This window comes from Nyctereutes procyonoides, unplaced genomic scaffold (assembly GCF_905146905.1).
Source record: "Nyctereutes procyonoides isolate TBG_1078 unplaced genomic scaffold, NYPRO_anot_genome, whole genome shotgun sequence".
Lineage (NCBI taxonomy): Eukaryota > Metazoa > Chordata > Mammalia > Carnivora > Canidae > Nyctereutes > Nyctereutes procyonoides.
This window is the reverse complement of record NW_026575044.1, coordinates 5,714,178-5,732,297: the sequence shown is the minus strand read 5'-3', so window position 1 is coordinate 5,732,297 and position 18,120 is coordinate 5,714,178. Positions and strand designations below refer to the sequence as shown.

General features: G+C 37.2%; 1 protein-coding gene across 1 annotated transcript in view; it reads right to left on the bottom strand.

The window, feature by feature from the left end:
• KMO (kynurenine 3-monooxygenase) overlaps window positions 1-8,524 on the bottom strand; it is a 54,310-nt gene extending 45,786 nt beyond the window's left edge. Inside the window, 1 exon segment of the mRNA XM_055323568.1 lies at window positions 8,383-8,524. Coding sequence (XP_055179543.1) covers window positions 8,383-8,436 — 54 coding nt within the window. The 5' untranslated portion in view covers window positions 8,437-8,524.
• Between the last annotated feature and the right edge of the window lie 9,596 nt (window positions 8,525-18,120).

The following is an 18,120-nucleotide window of genomic DNA, read 5'->3' as shown; positions in this document are numbered from 1 at the left end:
CTGCCAAGTCTCCTCAGCAGAGCTCTGAGGAAATTCCTTGGTTATGTAATTACGGATTGTCCTAGTTGTTTGTTTTTCTGCTTTCTTTTCCCCTGCATCCTTTTACTTCCTTCTTTGCAAGTGTATTTATGTGCTTTGACCCCACCCTGGTCTACTGTATTGACACCAACTTACCATTTAAAAACATTGCTTGTTTTTATGTAAATGCTGAAGTATGCTTCTTTGGTGTTTCACTGGCCTGATTTATTTTTTTTTAAGATTTTACTTATTTGAGAGAGAGAGTGCAAGAGAGAGAGAGCACAGGAGCAGAGGTGGAGGCAGAGAGAGAGGAAGGAGTAGACTCCTTGCTGAGCAAAGAGCCTGGTCTTGGGGCTTCATCCCAGTACCCCATCCCAGGACACAATTCCAGGACCCGATGCCAGGACCCAGGGATCACGACCCAAGCCAAAGGTAGATGATTAACAGAATGAACCATCCAGGTGCCTCACTGCTGGCCTCCTTTTATCAAGAGGATTCACCAAGTTTCTATGGATTCCCAGGTGACCTCTGCAGCAATGATCGTTCAAATGTCTAATGATAATGAGAAATGAGAAAATTGTACCTTTTAATTTACAAATGCTGACCCTAGTAGGAAGGGGCATCGTGACTATAAAAATGTCATGCATTTTATGCCTCTTTATTATAATGTGTTTGAAATTAATCTGGTAGTGTAATGTTAAACATATGTCAATTACTTTTGACTTAATGAAACATATAAAACTCTCCCTAAGACTCACAGACCTTACTGAGTTTGTCACCAAACAGAAAAATCTTTATATACCTCCCACTCATCCAACTATACTTTGATTTCTCAAGAATTTGATCTTTGAACACATCAATGTAATGAAAAGAAACAGATTGTTAACTGCACTTACTATGAAATAAGCACATAAAAATGTCTTCACACTTTTTAAGTAATGATTCCATCTGCTAAAATTGCATGTTCTTATTGCATATATATTTTAATATGTATTTTATTTTTTTAAGATTTTATTTATTTATTCATGAGAGATACGCAGAGAGAGGCAGAGACCCAGGCAGAGGGAGAAGCAGGGAGCCTGATATGAGACTCAATCCCAGGACCCTGGGGATCACTCCTTGAGCCAAAGGCAGATGCTCAACTGCTGAGTCACCCAGGTGCCCCTGTTTTAATATTTAAACCTTACCCTGAACTCACCAGACTGTATCATCTGGATTTGGTCTCTGAGGCCAAACAGTAGTCTCGATCTTCCTCCTTTGATGATGATGACTTTCTGTAGAGGTTCCTAGGGTTTTTTTCTAGCCTTGATCTCTCTCTTGCACTCCTCTCTGACTAATGAACCTCTTACTACCTGGGGGTCTTGGAGGTATCTCCATCTCAACATGTCTCAAATCCAACGGATTGCGTTCCCTCAACCTTCAAGCCTCCTCCTTCTGTATTCCATTTTTTAGAGAATGACCGCTCTGCCCACTAGTTCACCCAACCAGGATACTTCGGAACATGATTAACATCCCTTTCTACTTAGCAATATGCATTTAATTAGGCAACAAGTCTTTTTGATCCCCTTGAGTCTTTCTCAAAATAGGCCTCCTACCCATCCCTCCATTCTCTTTTCAGGGCTCTCACAGCCTTTCACCTGAACTATTATGACAATTTTCCAAAAACTCCTTTCTCCTCAGTCTCCACCTACTCAAGCCATGCTCCACACTAGACAAGGTGTCTCCTAAAACAAAAATTAGAGGATGCATTTTCCGTCTTAAAATCCTTCATTAAAAAAAAAAAATCCTTCATTAGCTCCTCATAAGTCTGCAGGAAAAGTCCCAAATTTCAACATGACCTAAAAGGTTCTTACATGTGACCCCAACCTCTCTTTTCAGTTCATTTTTTGCCATTCTCTATCTGTAACAGGCATACCAAAGTGACTATTTCCTGAACATGCTAGCATTTTGACACTTATATGCCTTTGAAAACAATGTTTCTTTTGCCTGAACAACCCATTGCTTCTTTCTCCATCTGGAAAATGTTTAGCCTTCTTTCAAGACTCATATTCTCGGTGCAATTCTTCTTGATACCTCTCCTCCTCGAAAAGACTTATTTGCCTTTCCTTCTGTAATTCCACAAATGTGTGTGTAAATATATGCGTTCCAATATTTCTCACAATGAATTGAATTAGTAATTTACATTCCTTTCTGGCTTTCCCACAGGCTGTAAGTGCCCAGAGAGTAATGATATTTGTAAAACTTGTATTTTATCATTCTTTCTATTTCTTTTCCAAACCACAATACCTGTTAATTAGTAAGAACTCAATTTCAAAAAAAAAAAAAAAAAAGATAAAATTAGATAAACTTAAAAAAAAAAAAGGCAATGTTCCACAATCTTAGCACCAGGGAGAACCAGTGTTAAAAATTTTTATGTATATGAAACACATAATATTTCTTTTAAAAAATGGCACCACGTTGTGTTATTTTATGATTTCATTTTTAAAAGATGAATAGGATACTGTGAATATATTTCCATGTGAGAAAATATTTCAAGCCAAAATATTAAACAATTACATTTCATTGTATGCAATGTCCTTATATTTGGACACTGAAGTTATTTTACTTTTTTGGATTATGAACAATGCTATAGCATTATGAACAATCCTATAGCACCCACTCATTTCTTTTGATAGGAATTGCAGTAATGACATGGTGTCCCATTAGCTCCTGGGCCTTAGCACCAGGGAGGAATAAAGATAACAGGGAATGAAAGAGGACAGAGAAGAGAGAGGGAAGGGAATCCGAAATAAGCTGGGGAGAGGATGCTGACAGCCTTGAGCATTGGAGGAGTTGGTCTGATCTCTGGTTTTGTTTTTGGAATAGCTGCACATCAGGCAAAAGACATCAGGAGTGTGTGGGACAAATTATTTTTAAGGATTTTTTGTGAGTGCTGAATATCCTCCAGATTTGCTGTTTCTGAAAGACCACATTAAAGATTCTTCATTGCTTTTTATTTCTCCTAGGTTGAAGGACAGGTGTTTCTCTCAAGGCAATGCCTCACTGAGGCCAGCTTCAAGAGAAGGATAGCTGGCCTCTTTGAGTGGATGGACCCAAGGACGTGTAGATCATGGACAAACTGTCTGAGAATATCTGGGGACAAATGACAAGGAAAGAAAAACAGGTAGTTATGCTTTGAGCTGCCTAACATCCATGGTTCCATTTCAGATGCTGCTCACAAGGCAGTAAATTAAGCAGATTCTGAAGGGTGAGTTCTCTTTATTACACAGGTAACAGCAGAACTTATGAGGTACCTTAACAGTTTGTCTGGGTAGCAAAATCATCTCAAAGCATTAGTCAAACCTGCTAGAGAAATAGAGATAACAGCTAAATAATCAGGGAGGTGGCTAGAATAAACTTGCTAGATGAGAAGAATCAGAGCACACAGAAAATTACAAAAGAGATTGTGGAAACCTAGAGCATGGGATCAAAACTTGTCCTTAGCATGGGTCAAATTCAGGAAGACTTCTACAGCCACAGAGAAATCCATTCCACTTCTGTTGGTAGAAGGTGCTAGATAATAGTGCAGAAATGGAGTGAGCGTTTCTCACATAAAGTGCTCAGTGCATGGGGAGTAGAAACCAAGAGTGGAGAAAATAGAGTTTTATTTTCTTTCATATCAATACAATATGGAAAAGAATAAAGGCTCTTGGTAATTATGCTACTTACATGGTTTGTCTTGTTAATATTTTCAGAAAAGAAACTATAGGCCTTGATGCAAGTGTAAGACATTTGATGGTTTATATGTGTCTAGGATATTTACTTTGACAAAAGTGAAAATTCTGGGTGACATTTGATTTCTGCTTTTGTAACGACTAGATTGAGAACAAAGACGGAGATGTAGATAAGGCAGTGTGAAAAGGAGGCAGACAAATTTTAGAACTAAAAGACATAGCAATCTGGTTGGTGGTCTGAGTGATTTCCTGGTCTTCCAGGTGATTACAGTCCCCTCTATCAGATGCTGCTTTGTCCCATTCAGGTGAGTAAAGAGAGAGCAGTGAAGTGGAAAGATCCTAAGAACACAGGACAGAGACACAGTCTGGGGCCAATACAGCATCAAGACCACTCTGATCCTATAAATCCTCGAGGGAATCTAACATCTATAGCTGTGACATACAGCCTCTCCCAGAGTCAAGGTTAAGTTGCCTCAAAGGCCGTTTCATGAACAGAGGTCACCAACCTGCCTCGCATACTAGGGGACAGGGTGTGATTATGGGCAACAAATCATAAAATTCACAAATCTCCTCATTCTGATGTTTTGAAGGACTTTGCCCTCTAAATATCTTTTCAAGGAGAATTTTTCTGGTTAGAGAGAATAATGAATGACAAAACAATGTGTAGTGGGGTTGCTTGTTGGCAGGGGAGACAGAAGAAAGGCCTCATTACTTCACAGTGGACACACTGCAGCAGCGGGCAACTGCCGAGCCTGGAATCCTCAGTAGTTCTTTCAGCTAATGCTCTTGGCTTTCCCCCAAAAAAGAGGGCTCAAAGAGCCATAGTTGTCACTGAAAGAGTGCCCTTCTGCTCCAGTCATCTCTACTATACCGGTAAACACTGCAAACAGTCATCAGAAGCAGCATTTCTGAATACCAAGGACCAAGGTAGCCTGTGGCAGTTTTTCTTCCCTGAGGCTACAGAATCACAAAGCTACACTTGTAGACCTCCTTCCAGCCTGAAAGGTAGAGGTTGCTTTTCTGATTCTTTTTCAAGATAGTCCTTCAAGGACTACCTTCTTTATGACACTCTTCTGATGGAAAACATTGTCTTTCTTTCAATTGCTCACAACTTGTAAGCACACATTGATATACATGGTTTATTTCCCCATAAATGGTATCTAATTTTCTAAATCTTGAAATGATCTTATCGTTGAGTCTTGCTCCTTTCCTTTTTAAAAAGCTTATCCAGTGCCTAATACTGTCAAACACACTAACATATTTTGTGTGCATGAGTTTGCTTTCAGAAGTGGGGAATTGTGTGCTCATGACCCTGAGATCAAGACTAGAGCCAAAACCAAGCCACCCAGGTGCCCCTCTTTTGGACTTCAAAGGAAAAGTTCTCAACTCTGTTGCAATTTCCTCTTAGGAGACAGGGAGAGCCTTTGATATGCTAGACAGTGTAAGGTACTAGGATATGGCTCACAGGTGGGAAGAGGATGGGAAAAGTGAACAAAAAGATGCAAAAAAGAAGATGGGCAAGAAAAATAATTTGTCCTCTATATATTTAATTTAACCTTCTTGAATTGCTTTATTTAATACTTTTTCTCATAATGTGATCAGTATTCAGGGTTTTGTTCATTGTGACATTTCCTTCATTTTCCTATTTTTAAAAGAGTTTTTCATCCCTCTCATTCATTCATCTATCAAATACTAACTAAATAATAACAACAAGTAATGCTGGGCATGTTTCCAGCCACTGGAATACATTCGTAAATGTAAGCTTGTATTCTAGTTGAAGTAGATATTTAATCAATAGGTCAAAACTCAAAGATAAAGAATACATGTGATTTTAGGTGCTGATCGATACTATTAAAAAAACACAAAACAGGAAAATGATGAAGCTGGGCAGGTGTACAGGCTCCGTTCAAGTAGGGCCTTTGGTAAAGTGTTGGATTTTATTTTATTCACAATGGGAAACCATTGGAAGGCCTTAACAAAGAGTAATAATTACCAGACTTATGATTTAAAAGGACAGTTGTGGCTGCTATGTGGAGAATGGATTGTCCGTGGATAAGAGTCAAAGCTGAGGGATGACACAAGAGGCAGATGAGGGATGATGATGGTCTGGACTGGGTTGGTAGCAATGGCCAGAATTGAAATCAATTTTGGATATAGAGTCACCAAGGCTTACTGGCGGAGTAAAAAAGGAGTGGAGGTTTACATAAAATGAAAAAAGGAATCAAACATGATTCCTAGGCATGAGCCTGAGCAATAAGGTGGATAGGATTCCTTTGCAGAGGAATTGTAGTTGTTTTTTATTTTATTTATTTATTTATTTATTTATTTATTTATTTATTTATTTATTTATAGACACAGAGAGAGAGTGTATGAGCAGGGACAGGGAAAAGGAGAAAGAGAATCTTAAGTAGGCTCCACACTCAGCTCAGAGCCCAACTAGGGGCTGGATCTCTTGAGATTATGACTTGAGCTGAAATCAAGAGTCAGATGCTCAACCAGTTGAGTCACCTAGGTGCCCCAAGTTTTAGTTGTTCCTAATACATTTCTTCTATGTTTCAGCACACATATGTGCCCAGATAATGAAGTGATTCATGACAAAGAATTTTAGTGTTACTCAGAGAAAACCCATGGAGGATACCCACATTTTTATGCCTTCTAAAATCATATATGCAATCACATATTTGTTATCTCCCCTTAGCTAAGAGGCATTTTAACGGGTGTCACTGCTGCTCCTCCAGTCCAAGTCTTGAACAAACACAACAGTGTCTTAACTGATCTATTTTGTCTTAAAATTTTCTGCTCCTTCTCCACATACTAGCTTGAGGAATCTTTTAAAATCACAGTTCGCTTTCCTGCCTAAAGTCCTTGCTCAGAGTAAAATACAATCATCTTGCTCTGCCCTCTAAGACCCTAGAGGATCTGGCTCTCCCAGCTCTCTTGCCATAGGAACTACCTTCTCCAGCCTTGTCCTTTCTGCCTTTCTGTCTACTCTTTGAACACTTCAGGGTTTCTCTTCTGGCTCTTCCTTCCTCCTGGAATGCTTCCTGAAGTCCTTCACATGGGTGCTTCCTTCTATTATTCAGGTCTCTGGTCATACATCTCCTCTCAGTGAGGATGTCCCTGACCATACTTTAAATGAATGCCTGTGAAGACTTTTTACAGTACTGTCCTATTTGCATCTCTTTACAATGTCTATCTCACACTGAAATGATTTATTTGTTTTCTTCTCTGTTCTCTTTTTTTTTTTTTTTTAAATTTTTATTTATTTATGATAGTCACACAGGGAGAGAGAGAGAGAGGCAGAGACATAGGCAGAGGGAGAAGCAGGCTCCATGCACCGGGAGCCTGACGTGGGATTCGATCCCGGGTCTCCAGGATCGCGCCCTGGGCCAAAGGCAGGCGTCAAACCGCTGCGCCACCCAGGGATCCCTCTCTGTTCTCTTTCAACTCACTGGAATGCTCACCACTGTACTTCTTGTAACTAAAACAACGTTGGCAGATAGTGGGCACGCAGTAACATTGTAGTGAATACAAGAATCTCACTTTATGCAAAATGTTGATAGGAAAGAACTGGACGGAAGCCCAATATAAAGAAATGACACCATATGCCACATGCATTGACCAACACGGCATGTGATAGCATTCCTTAGTGTTTTGAAATTTAGAACCAGAAATGTTAGAGGAATTATCATAGTACTTTGGGGGAAAAGATCATAAGGAAGGCAGAACAAAAGACAAAATTAGCATATACTATATAAATAAATGTGTGGCATAAACTATACTAATCTCTATATAGCCTTTTTTTTCCTATATAGCCTTGAATAGTGTCTGGCACACATTAGACTCTTAAGAAATTTTTGTTGAAAAAAGAAAGAAATTTTTGTTGAGGAAATGAATGAATGAATACCTATGAGCTAAAAGCCTACAAATGAGTACAGCAAAGGTGAAAATAAAATGATGAAGCTTTTACCAATGGTGATATTTTTATTCCAAAATAGGAATTCTATTGAGGATGGAACCTACAGTTTGCTTGAGGCAGCCCCACATTAAACAGACCACCTTTGGTAAGATACAATGGCAGCAGAGGAAAGACCCCTCCCACATCTAGGTGTGGGGCGAGGCTCTGCAGGTTCATCTCCTATACTCAGGGAAAGGGGAGCCCCTCACCCCAGAACCTTATGTGCTCCATTGGACCAGCCAAGTAAGTCCAGTGACAATTACTCAAGTAACTAGTGAACATCCAACACAGTGATTTTGCATTAGCTTTTATTCTTACTATTATTAGTATAAACTGAGTTATTCACCAAATAAAGCAAATATTTGGATTAAAATGACTACTTACACTAATATCTGTTTAAAAACATAGCCAACATGGGGATAAATCAAATTCAACTTGTTCTGTTTTTCATTTTTAAGAAATGGACCAAAAGGACAAGAGTAAAATAGACAATTTTGTATTTAACGGAAATAAAAATACCTTTCCTAGAAGAAAGCAAATATCCATAAACATCATATTTAAAATAGATCTATTTAAATATCAGAGAAGTTTCACAAGAAGAGGAACAATCTGAACAAGTGATTTGTAATAATTATTAAGACTAATGATGATATAAACCACTAACAGTAATAATATATCCAAAGAGAGTCTTACCAAGCCACCACCAATGACAGCTATTTTTTTCCTTTGAATGTCCGATGACTCCATGACTTCCAAAGTTGTTGTATAACTGTGTTAGCTCCTGTCACAAAGGAAACTGTTTCCTGGCTGCTGACTTTCCTCCCTTTATACTCCCCAGAGCCCTGCCTTTGTGAACCGGCCTAGCCAGCTGCAGTGTTTGAGCTGGGCTAATTCCCCTTGAACTTAGAAGACAGCATTTAACTCCTTAGTAGCCTGAAGCACAATGGTACCAACTTTAAGTAAAAAAGAGAATTCACTGCAATAACCAAATTTTGAAAAATCCAGCCAAGTGAAGACATCTACTCTCTGTCTTGCGTATAAGACGGGAAATTTTGTAAAAGTACAGTGTTACCGGCTTTTGGCTTTTCTTCTCTTTCTACAGCATGTATTCTTACTTCCTTTTTCATTCATGATTAACAGTGAATGCAACTGCCCTCATCTGAAATCCCAAAGCATCTTGCACTTCCCTTGCACAGTAAGGTGACTTTGGGTCACAACTGATGTGCTCTTGTTATTAGGACCAGTCAGGAAGCACACCTCGAGGGTCCTCTTGGATTGTCTTTAACAGACCACCAAGGAAAACTATTTTAATACTTTCCCGAGCAAGATTTTGAATTTGTCACTGACCACACTTCCCTTTTTTTGCATTAGCTTCTAGAAACCTTAGAATCTAATTTGTACATTAAGAGTGCTTCTTTAAACTCATCCCTGAATTCATATTACCTCTGCACTTCTTTGTCTTCTTTCATCCCATTTTACATGCATATTATTTATCTTTGGTACATATTTGTGAATTGATGGTTTTGTTTTGTTTTTCCTGGAACATGATGCGTAAAATAAAGTAAGAATGGGTGGCTCAGCGGTTAAGCGCCTGCCTTTGGCGTGATCCTGGGGTCTCTGGATGGAGTCCCACGTGAGGCTCCCTGTGAGGAGCCTGCTTCTCTCTCTTCCTGTGTCTCTGCCTCTCTCTGTGTGTCTTTCATGAATAAATAAATAAAATCTTAAAAAAAAAAAAAAAAAAGAATGTAAGTGAGGAACCTTCCTCACTTCCTGGCGAGAGCAGAGAGCACACAGGTTTCCCCGTGGTGAGGACCTACTTAAACATCATTGAATAGCGGCCCCTTGTGGATAAGTCTGTTACAGTTGCCAGAAAACTTCTTTGCTGTTAGATATTTTTATTCATTTATTTTGAATAGGTAATACATTCATATGGTATGAAACTCAGAAGACACAGCAAAAGGGTCTTAAAGTGAATAAGTCTTCTGACTCTGGCTCTTGGCCACCTATTTATTCTGCCCAGAGACAACCACTGTTTTGGTGTTTGGGTGACCTTGTTCCTCTAAAGCCCCTACCCCTTCCATCCCCTTCCCTAAATAGTAGTATTTGATACATTTTTACACTTTTCCACACCCTTTTTTCCCCACAACATATAGCTTGAGAATTCCTATATGATCTCTTGTTCTTCTTCTTCTTTTTTTTAATCATGGGCTGTAACACAAAAAGAGTAAAGTACACAAAAAAATATATACAGTAGTACAAGAACTTATTGTAAAGTAGACATTATTCAGGACCAGAAAAAAACATTGCCAGAACCCCAGAAGTCTACATGTGGCCCTTGCCTACCACCCCTTCTTCGTAGAGGCAATTGCCATCCTGACTTTACACTTTCTTGCTTTTTTTTTTTTTAAGATTTTGTTTATTTATTCATGAGAGACACACACAGAGAGAGAGAGAGAGAGGCAGAGACACAGGCAGAGGGAGAAGAAGATCCCCTGCAGGTAACCTGATGTGGGACTTGATCCCAGGACTCCGGGATCACAACCTGAGCCAAAGGCAGACGCTCAATCACTGAGCCACCCAGGTGTCCCTCACTTTCTTGTTTTATTTATAATTTTACTGACATACATGCATCCCTAATATAATTTAGTTTTATCTCCTTTTGAACTAAAATTTAAATAAATCCATGCTTTTTTTTCTTTGCAACTTACATCTTTTTCTCAATATTATGCTTCTTAAGATCCATCCAGGCTTTTGCATGTGATCCTAGTTCATCTTTATTGTTGTGTATTATTTATCCATTCTATTGTTGATGGATATTTGTGTGTTTCCAATATTTTAATATTATGAATAATGCTGCCATCCTGATTAATTTTGCATATACGATGCAGTGCACCCATATGTAAGTACCTTTAGAAATAGAGGCTTGTTATGCATATGTTTAACCTTTCTAAACAAACCACAGTTATGTTCTGAAGTATCGCACTCATTTTTACTTGCCACATGGAAATTCTAGTTTTTGCATGTCCCACGAGTTCGTGCTCTATCTCATGGTGGTTTTAGTTTGTTCTTATTGTTGATGAAGGTGAGCACCTTTTCATCCATTATTCACCATTTGCTTTTCTTCTTGTGCACAGTGCTTCTTTTCTTGAGTAGTCTTTTTTTTTTTTTTAACTGACACTGGATTTGAGTTTTATTCTTTATATATGTTGCAGATAATTTCTTTCCTTCTTGTACTCTTGTATGTTTTTCCTTTTTGCTTTCCTAAGAAAAGGAATTAAGAATTATTCCTTTTGATGAAAAGGAATTTTCATCATATTCTTTTGATGAAAAGATACTAATTTTAGCAGATGCAAGTTTATCAGTCTGGCTTTGTGACTTTTGCTTTATGTCATGTTGTATAAATATTTTCATAGCCCAAGTTTCATTTTATTTTCCAAATGAATATGCAGTTTTCCCCAGTACTATTAAATGAAAGACTTTTCTTCTCCCACTGTTGGCTTTGTCCAGTGTTCAGTATATATGGGTATGGTTCTGGATTTCTGTTCTATTTCATTCCATTTACACTACACATGCCTATGCCAGGGACAATGCCACTGCCAAATTACTATAGCTTTAAAATAAGCCTTTGATGTGTTAAATAATTTCATCTCCTTTGTCCTTCTTCAATAATTTTCTTGACTATTCTTTCTTAGTGCTTTGCATTTCTATCTAAGTTCTAGAATGAGTTGGTGAATTCCAACAAGAAATAAAAACAAAGAACCCTGTTGGGTTTTTGGTTTTGGGAGGTTTTGTTGTTTGTTTATTTGTTTGTTTTTACTGAGAGGCTGTCTGGAAAGCATACCATATTTAGCACACGGAGTTTTTCAATCCAGAAACACTGCTTCTCTCTCCATTTGTTTGAGTCTTCTCCGAAGTCTCTCCAATTTTATACTTTCTCTCAAAGAAGTTTCACCTTTCTTTTGTTAGATTTATTTCTAGGTATTCTTTTGTTTCTCATTTTATTGTATGTGATATCTTTAAATTCATTTTCTGTTGATGGTATATAGAAGTACAATTCATTTTGGTTTGTTGAGTTTGTATCTAGCAATATTGCAAAACTCTTTAATACAAACTATAGCTTCTTTTTTTTCCCCCCTACCATGATCATCATGATAATGTTTTATTCTTTTCTTTTCTTTCCTATCAACTGAATGACTGCCTACTGCTTTGGCTAATTCCACAGTTCAATGAAATAGAAATGTATTTCTTCCATTTTAAATAGATAAGATTTCCTAGTTATCCTACTCATAATGGTTTTTAGCAAACTTTTACTGTAGTCAGAGAATATGCTCTGTGCATTCTTCAAATATTTGAAATTGGTGAGAATTGTTTTATGGTCAGAAAGGGGTAAATCTGTATAAATGCTTTATTTTCCTGAAAAAAATGTGTGCTCTTAGTTAACAGCATGCATTTTCCTATACTTATTCATTAGGTCAAATCAAATAATCATGTATTCAAAACTTGAGTGTTCTTACGGATTTTTGGTTGGCTCATTTGGTCAATTACTCAAAGAGGTATGTTTGAAAATCTTACACTTATTTGTCTATTTCCTCAAGAGTTTCGTCCTCTATGAAACAATCCACATTTAAAATTGCTATATGCTGGGGCACCTGGAAGCTCAGTTAAGCATCTGACTCTTAAAAAAAAAAAAAAAGCATCTGACTCTTGATTTTGGCTCAGGTCATGATCTCAGGGCCATGAAACCGAGCCTCACATTGGCTCTGTGCTGAATGTGGAGCCTGTTTAAGACTCTCTCTCTCTCTCACCATCTCTTGCTGCCTCCCTCTCTAAAAAGTAAAAAAGTAAAATAAGATTTCTATATGCTACTGGCAAAATAAAGCTTTTATCATTATGAAGAAATCTTTTTATCTGGGGTTATGATTTTTGCCTTCAAGTTTAACTGCTTGATATCAATCTTACTTCTCTGTATCTGTTTAGTATTTATATATTATATCTTTTCCAACCTTTCAATTTCAGCTACTTTGTATCTATGTGTTTTTAATGTGGCCTTTGTGAACAGCATTCATTTGAATATTTTAAAAATCCAATCTACAATCATTATCTTTTAACCTGAGTCTTTGGTTTTCTATAGTCTCACTAAGATGTATGGAGGTAAAGATTATGTATCCCAGTAGTTTTCCATGTTACTTACCCTTTCATCTTTATTTTTATTTTTGCCTTTTTGTGCTTCCTTATCCATAGCTTCTTTTAATATTACCCAATTTATTGATTCTCTCTTCTTCTGCGTCTAATCAGGTGATAAATCCATCCAGGAAGATCTCAATTTTAATTATTGTAATTTTTAGTTCTGGAATTTTTATTTGGTTCTTTTTCATATCTACTACACTATTTTTAGCTTCTAGTATCTGTGCCAAAATTCTCAAGTTTGTCTTTTGTAACTTAACATAACAAACACGATTGCCTTAGGAGCTGTGTCTATAATTCTTATTGAGAGTTTGTTTTGATGATTATTTACTTGTTGAAGGGGGGGTAGATACCTATGATCTCTAATTTCCATGTGCACATTTATTTATTTTTCTTAGAGAGAGGATGTATGCAAGTGCAAGCACGGGGGGAGGAGCAGATGGAAAGGGAGAGAATTCCAAGCAGGTTTGGTGGGCAGGGTGGAGCCCAAATGTGGAGCTCAGTCTCATGACCCCAAGATCATGACCCAAGACAAAATCAAGAGTTGGATGCTTAACTGACTGAGCCACCCAGGCACCCCTCCATGTGCACATCTTAAACTGAGTGCTCAAAAAAAAAAAAAAATGAGCGTTCAAAATTGTGTTTGAAAAAAAAAATAGGGATAGTTTGAAGCCTATTGAGCCTATTATCAATATAATGCTTTAGAGAGGTTTTTTTTTTTTTTTTTTTTTTTTTGCTTCTGCCATGTTCCTGTGGGTGATCCAGCACTTATTTGCTGGGTAAAGTGAGCAGGATCTGTCTATCTTTAGAAAAGTTATTCCTTTGGTATCTGTATTAGCCCAGATAAGGGTCAACTGGTGACCTTCACTCTGTCTGGTCTCTTTCAGCCTAGGAATTCAAAGCTTTTTTCACAATACATGATGTTCTCATTTTGAATGTTATTTATCTGGAAGACAAACTCATAGAAGTACTCAATTGGCAGTTGGGCACAGATAAGATATACTGATGTTTACATGTAATTCTCTGTTGAGTAGCCAGAAACATACCCTTTCTATTTTATTCAGGGAAGCACATCTGATAGTGTATTATTTATGAGTACCATTTAATTATTAATTTAATTATTTAAAAATAACTTTTAAATTGTGTTAATTTAACTATTATGAATGACATTACCGACCCACCTCACAAATGATATAGTTAAAACCATTTATCACATTGAGATTGACTCTGAGGATGCTGATAGCTGTTGTTCTAGGGCATTTCTACAGTATTTATGAAGTGGGTCAAATTACTTTCCAGTTTTGGGTCAAAAAACATGATCAAGCAAGTAGATGAGATAAAAGATATTAACAGTGGGATTCCTGGGTGGCTCATTGGTTAAGTGTCTGCCTTTGGCTCAGGTCATGATCCTGGAGTCCCAGGATCGCATCCCATATCGGGCTTCCTGCATGGAGTCTTCTTCTTCCTCTGCCTGTCTCTGCCTCTCTCTCTCTCTCTCTGTTTCTCATGAATAAATAAAATCTTTAAAAAAAAGAGATTAACAATGAGTTGTACATTTCTATGCAGCCTGCAAACAACATGCTGATAGATTGATGGGTAACATTTACTATTATTTTGCTATAAGTACCAGCCTTTTCCTCATTTCCCTCTTAGTGGAACAGAATATTATATGACTGTTTCTCCTGGTATGGGGTATTTTCAAGTCTCATCTTGCCTTTTTTTTTTTTGACAATCCAAATCTAAATGAAATTTGAATTTATGAAGTAGCCATATTTTATAACAATATCTGAATAATGTGGATTTGATATTCCTTGGGTTGTAAGAAGGAAGAGATAATTAACTTTTTACATGAGGTTGGCAGGAGAAAACAGATTTGGGTAAAATGACATATTGATGACTTTTAGAAATTGAAGGACAGCATGGGGGCTTGGGTGGCCAGTAAGAGAAGAGAGGATTAAAAGCTTGAACAAAGTTTAGTGATTATGAAACATTTCTGAGCATTGTCATTTATCCCTCTATTCCTAAAAGTTGGGTAGAAAGAGTTGCCTTAGAAAGGCCTCAGGAAAGTTAAAGATTTATCACACCTTCTTTCTCTGGAGTTTTCTTGAGGCTGAAGAAAATAAGAAATTGGTTAATTTCCTGCATCCTCTGAGTTTGAGGAATTTGAGACTATGGGATGAACTAGGTACTTACAAGGTAACTGCTGTGTCAGGAGCAGCAACAGTTCATCCTCATGGGGATTAAGTTACTTGTTAATCCCTAAAACAGGTCCTTTCCATCAGAAATGACTCCAAGAGGATCATACTTTATAGTATGCTTTATAAGAGACACTGACTATTTCCACTTTTCTCTGCATTTATTAACAAACCTAACAAATTGGTATTATTGGAAAAAATAAGGTTGTAAAACATTAAAATTTTAAAAAGACTAATAAAATATTTGCTTTGCTGTTTTCGTCATTCTTTTATGGTTGAAGTTGACAGAATATTGTCTTACTTTGTTTGATTAACTCGGCTTGCTCAATAATTGTTTATTCATTTCACCAGGGCCTCTACTTGGAGCCCTCTGCCTAGAACACCCCTCTGTCTGCGTGCCTACCCTTCAGTGTCCAGGGCTCAGCTCAAACACAATATCCTCAGGCTGATCTCTCTGCATAAAAGATGAGCCCCTTCATCTTTCTTTAAACATCTTTCAGCTTACTTCCTTTGTTACATTTACTAGTGCATGAAATTTACGATTATATGAACTAGTACATGAAATTTACGATTATATGAAACCTGGTATATTTATTTACTATTTTCATTAGCAAATAAATAATAGTGGAAATGAGCAGGGAGGAAACGAGATGGACTCAAGATATAATTTTGAGGTAGAATGGCCAGGGTTTGTTGGTAAATTGGGGCATAGTGTCTTCATTGGTCAGGGAATAGGAGCAGAGTTTAGGGATCAAAGAAGACTCCCAGGTTTCTAGCTTGAATAACTGGTGGTACCATTTACTGACTACAAAAAAATGTGCTGGGCATGGCCACTTAAGACTTTTCCTTTGGGGTATTATCAAGTTTGAGATATGAGTATTGAGTTAGGTAAGTAAATAGGGATATTAAGTCTACAGTGGATACATAAATCTGGAACACAGAGGAAGAGTCTAGTCTGGAAAAATAAGTCTGGAGGCATCAGTACCTCAGCATGAGGATGGTATTGAAAATCATATGAATGGAGAACTCATCTCATGAAAGAAGAATGGCTGGAGAGATGGCTGAAAAAGAGACTAATGTGTGTATTTCATTACTATTTACATAAAATTTTAAAAACACACAAAACAACCATACATATTTTACAAGAATACATATGAATAAAATCAAAGATATAAACACATTATAGTAATTTTCTGGAGACCAAAATGAAAAAAAAAAAAGGTGTAGGAAATGAATAGAAAAGGAAAAAAATAGTGAAATCAAATATGAATGGACCTTATACTCTCTAATGTGCTATAAAGTTAAGAATATGGTTAACTCAATGCTCTCTATGGTAGATCTACTAAAAATTTTTAATGAAAAAGGTTAACTAAGGTCATATAGAACAGATCCCTGAGTCACTTTCTCATTTACAAGTGAAAGGCTGGCAAAGAATACTATGAAGAAGTAGCCAATGAAATTCGGTGGGGGGAGAGATTTCCAAATTACAAAGATCAAGAAAGATATTTCCAAGGAAAAGGCATGTCAATTGCCTTTCAATGCTGCTGAAAATACAGAAAACTGCCCATTGGACTTGCACTATGGTTAGTGCAAGGCATTGGTAACCTTGACAAGAGCAGCATCAGTGCAGTAATGCTTACTGAAGGTCGCTGGTGCCTGGAGTCCCTCTTATTGAAGAGAGAATGAGAGCTGAAGCATTGAAGATGGTGCATAAATACAGTGTTTTCTAGAAATGGGGATGTAGTTGAAGTGAGATGCAGGGTTGGGGCTGGTTTGCTTTTTTAATACAGGGAGTTTCAGTATCAATTCTGGCAATGGTTCAATAAAGAGAAATAAACTGATGATAGAGGGTAAAAAGGTGGAAAATTTAAGGAGCAATGTCTTTGTGAGGGTGTGGGTTCCAGCACATTAGTAGAAGAATTGATTTTTTTCCCCTTTATTTTTCTTAGAGAACAGAGGAAGTGTAGGTTACTTTGTGTTCTTATTGCTAATTTTAGTGTTTTCCAACGTTATTGTACATGAACATACTTTAAAGAATCAAGAAGTTCTACAAGACATTCAACATAAGCAGGGATCCCTTTCTACCTCTCTGCCATTTGTCCCCACTCAGATCCACCATTTCCAGCTCCAGGTATATGTCTGTGTCTCTCAGTGACATGCCAGTACAGTACTATTCTTTCTTATTTCTTTTAGTTTGTGGTTTCAGGTCATGACTTCCCACTATCAGAAATGAAGATTAATGTGTTTTCATATCCTTATTCTTTTAATATAACATTATAATTTTGGTTAGGACAATATTCAATTTTTTATTTATTTTAACTATGACCACTCTAATTTAATAATGATCATTTTTCCTTTCCTGAAAGATACAACTGTTTTTATTTCTTCGTTTAATAGTTGTCTTCTTTTCTTTGCTGAATTTCCTAAGGCATTAGAAATTCATTATCCAAATTCTCCCCTAGTTCTCTAAATCTTTCATGAATATACTCAAGGCTTTAAACATTTTATATTCTGGAAGAAATAACCTCCTGGAGGTTCGGATCTACTTCAGTCTGAAGTGGTTGCTCTTTATGCTAAGTGCAAGCTGTCATACATTCATTTAGGGAGTGTTCCATGTCTTTGTTGCTTATGTTGGAGACTTTTCTGAAGCTCATGCCTGCCTCTCCCTTGGTTTACTTCCTAGTTTCAGTGGAGCACTTTCTCTGGAGGTTTTCCAAAAAAGGATAGATGGAAGCAAATTTTCTGAGCTCTTGATCACATGAAAATATTTTTATTCTATCCTCATACTTGATTTGGCTGGGTATAGAATATCAAGTTGGAAATAATTTTCTTTCAACAATTTGAAGACATCAATCAACTGTGCTCTAGATTCCAAGGTTGTTGTTGAGAAGTCATAAAGATTTCTAATCCTCTGTAGGTGGCTCATTTAATTTTCTCTCTGGAAATTCTTCTTTTTGCTCCAAGGGTTGTAACATCTCTCAATGATATATCTTATTCTGTCCTGTGTTCCCCACTGTTCTAGACACTTGATAGGCTTTCATTCTGAAACTCA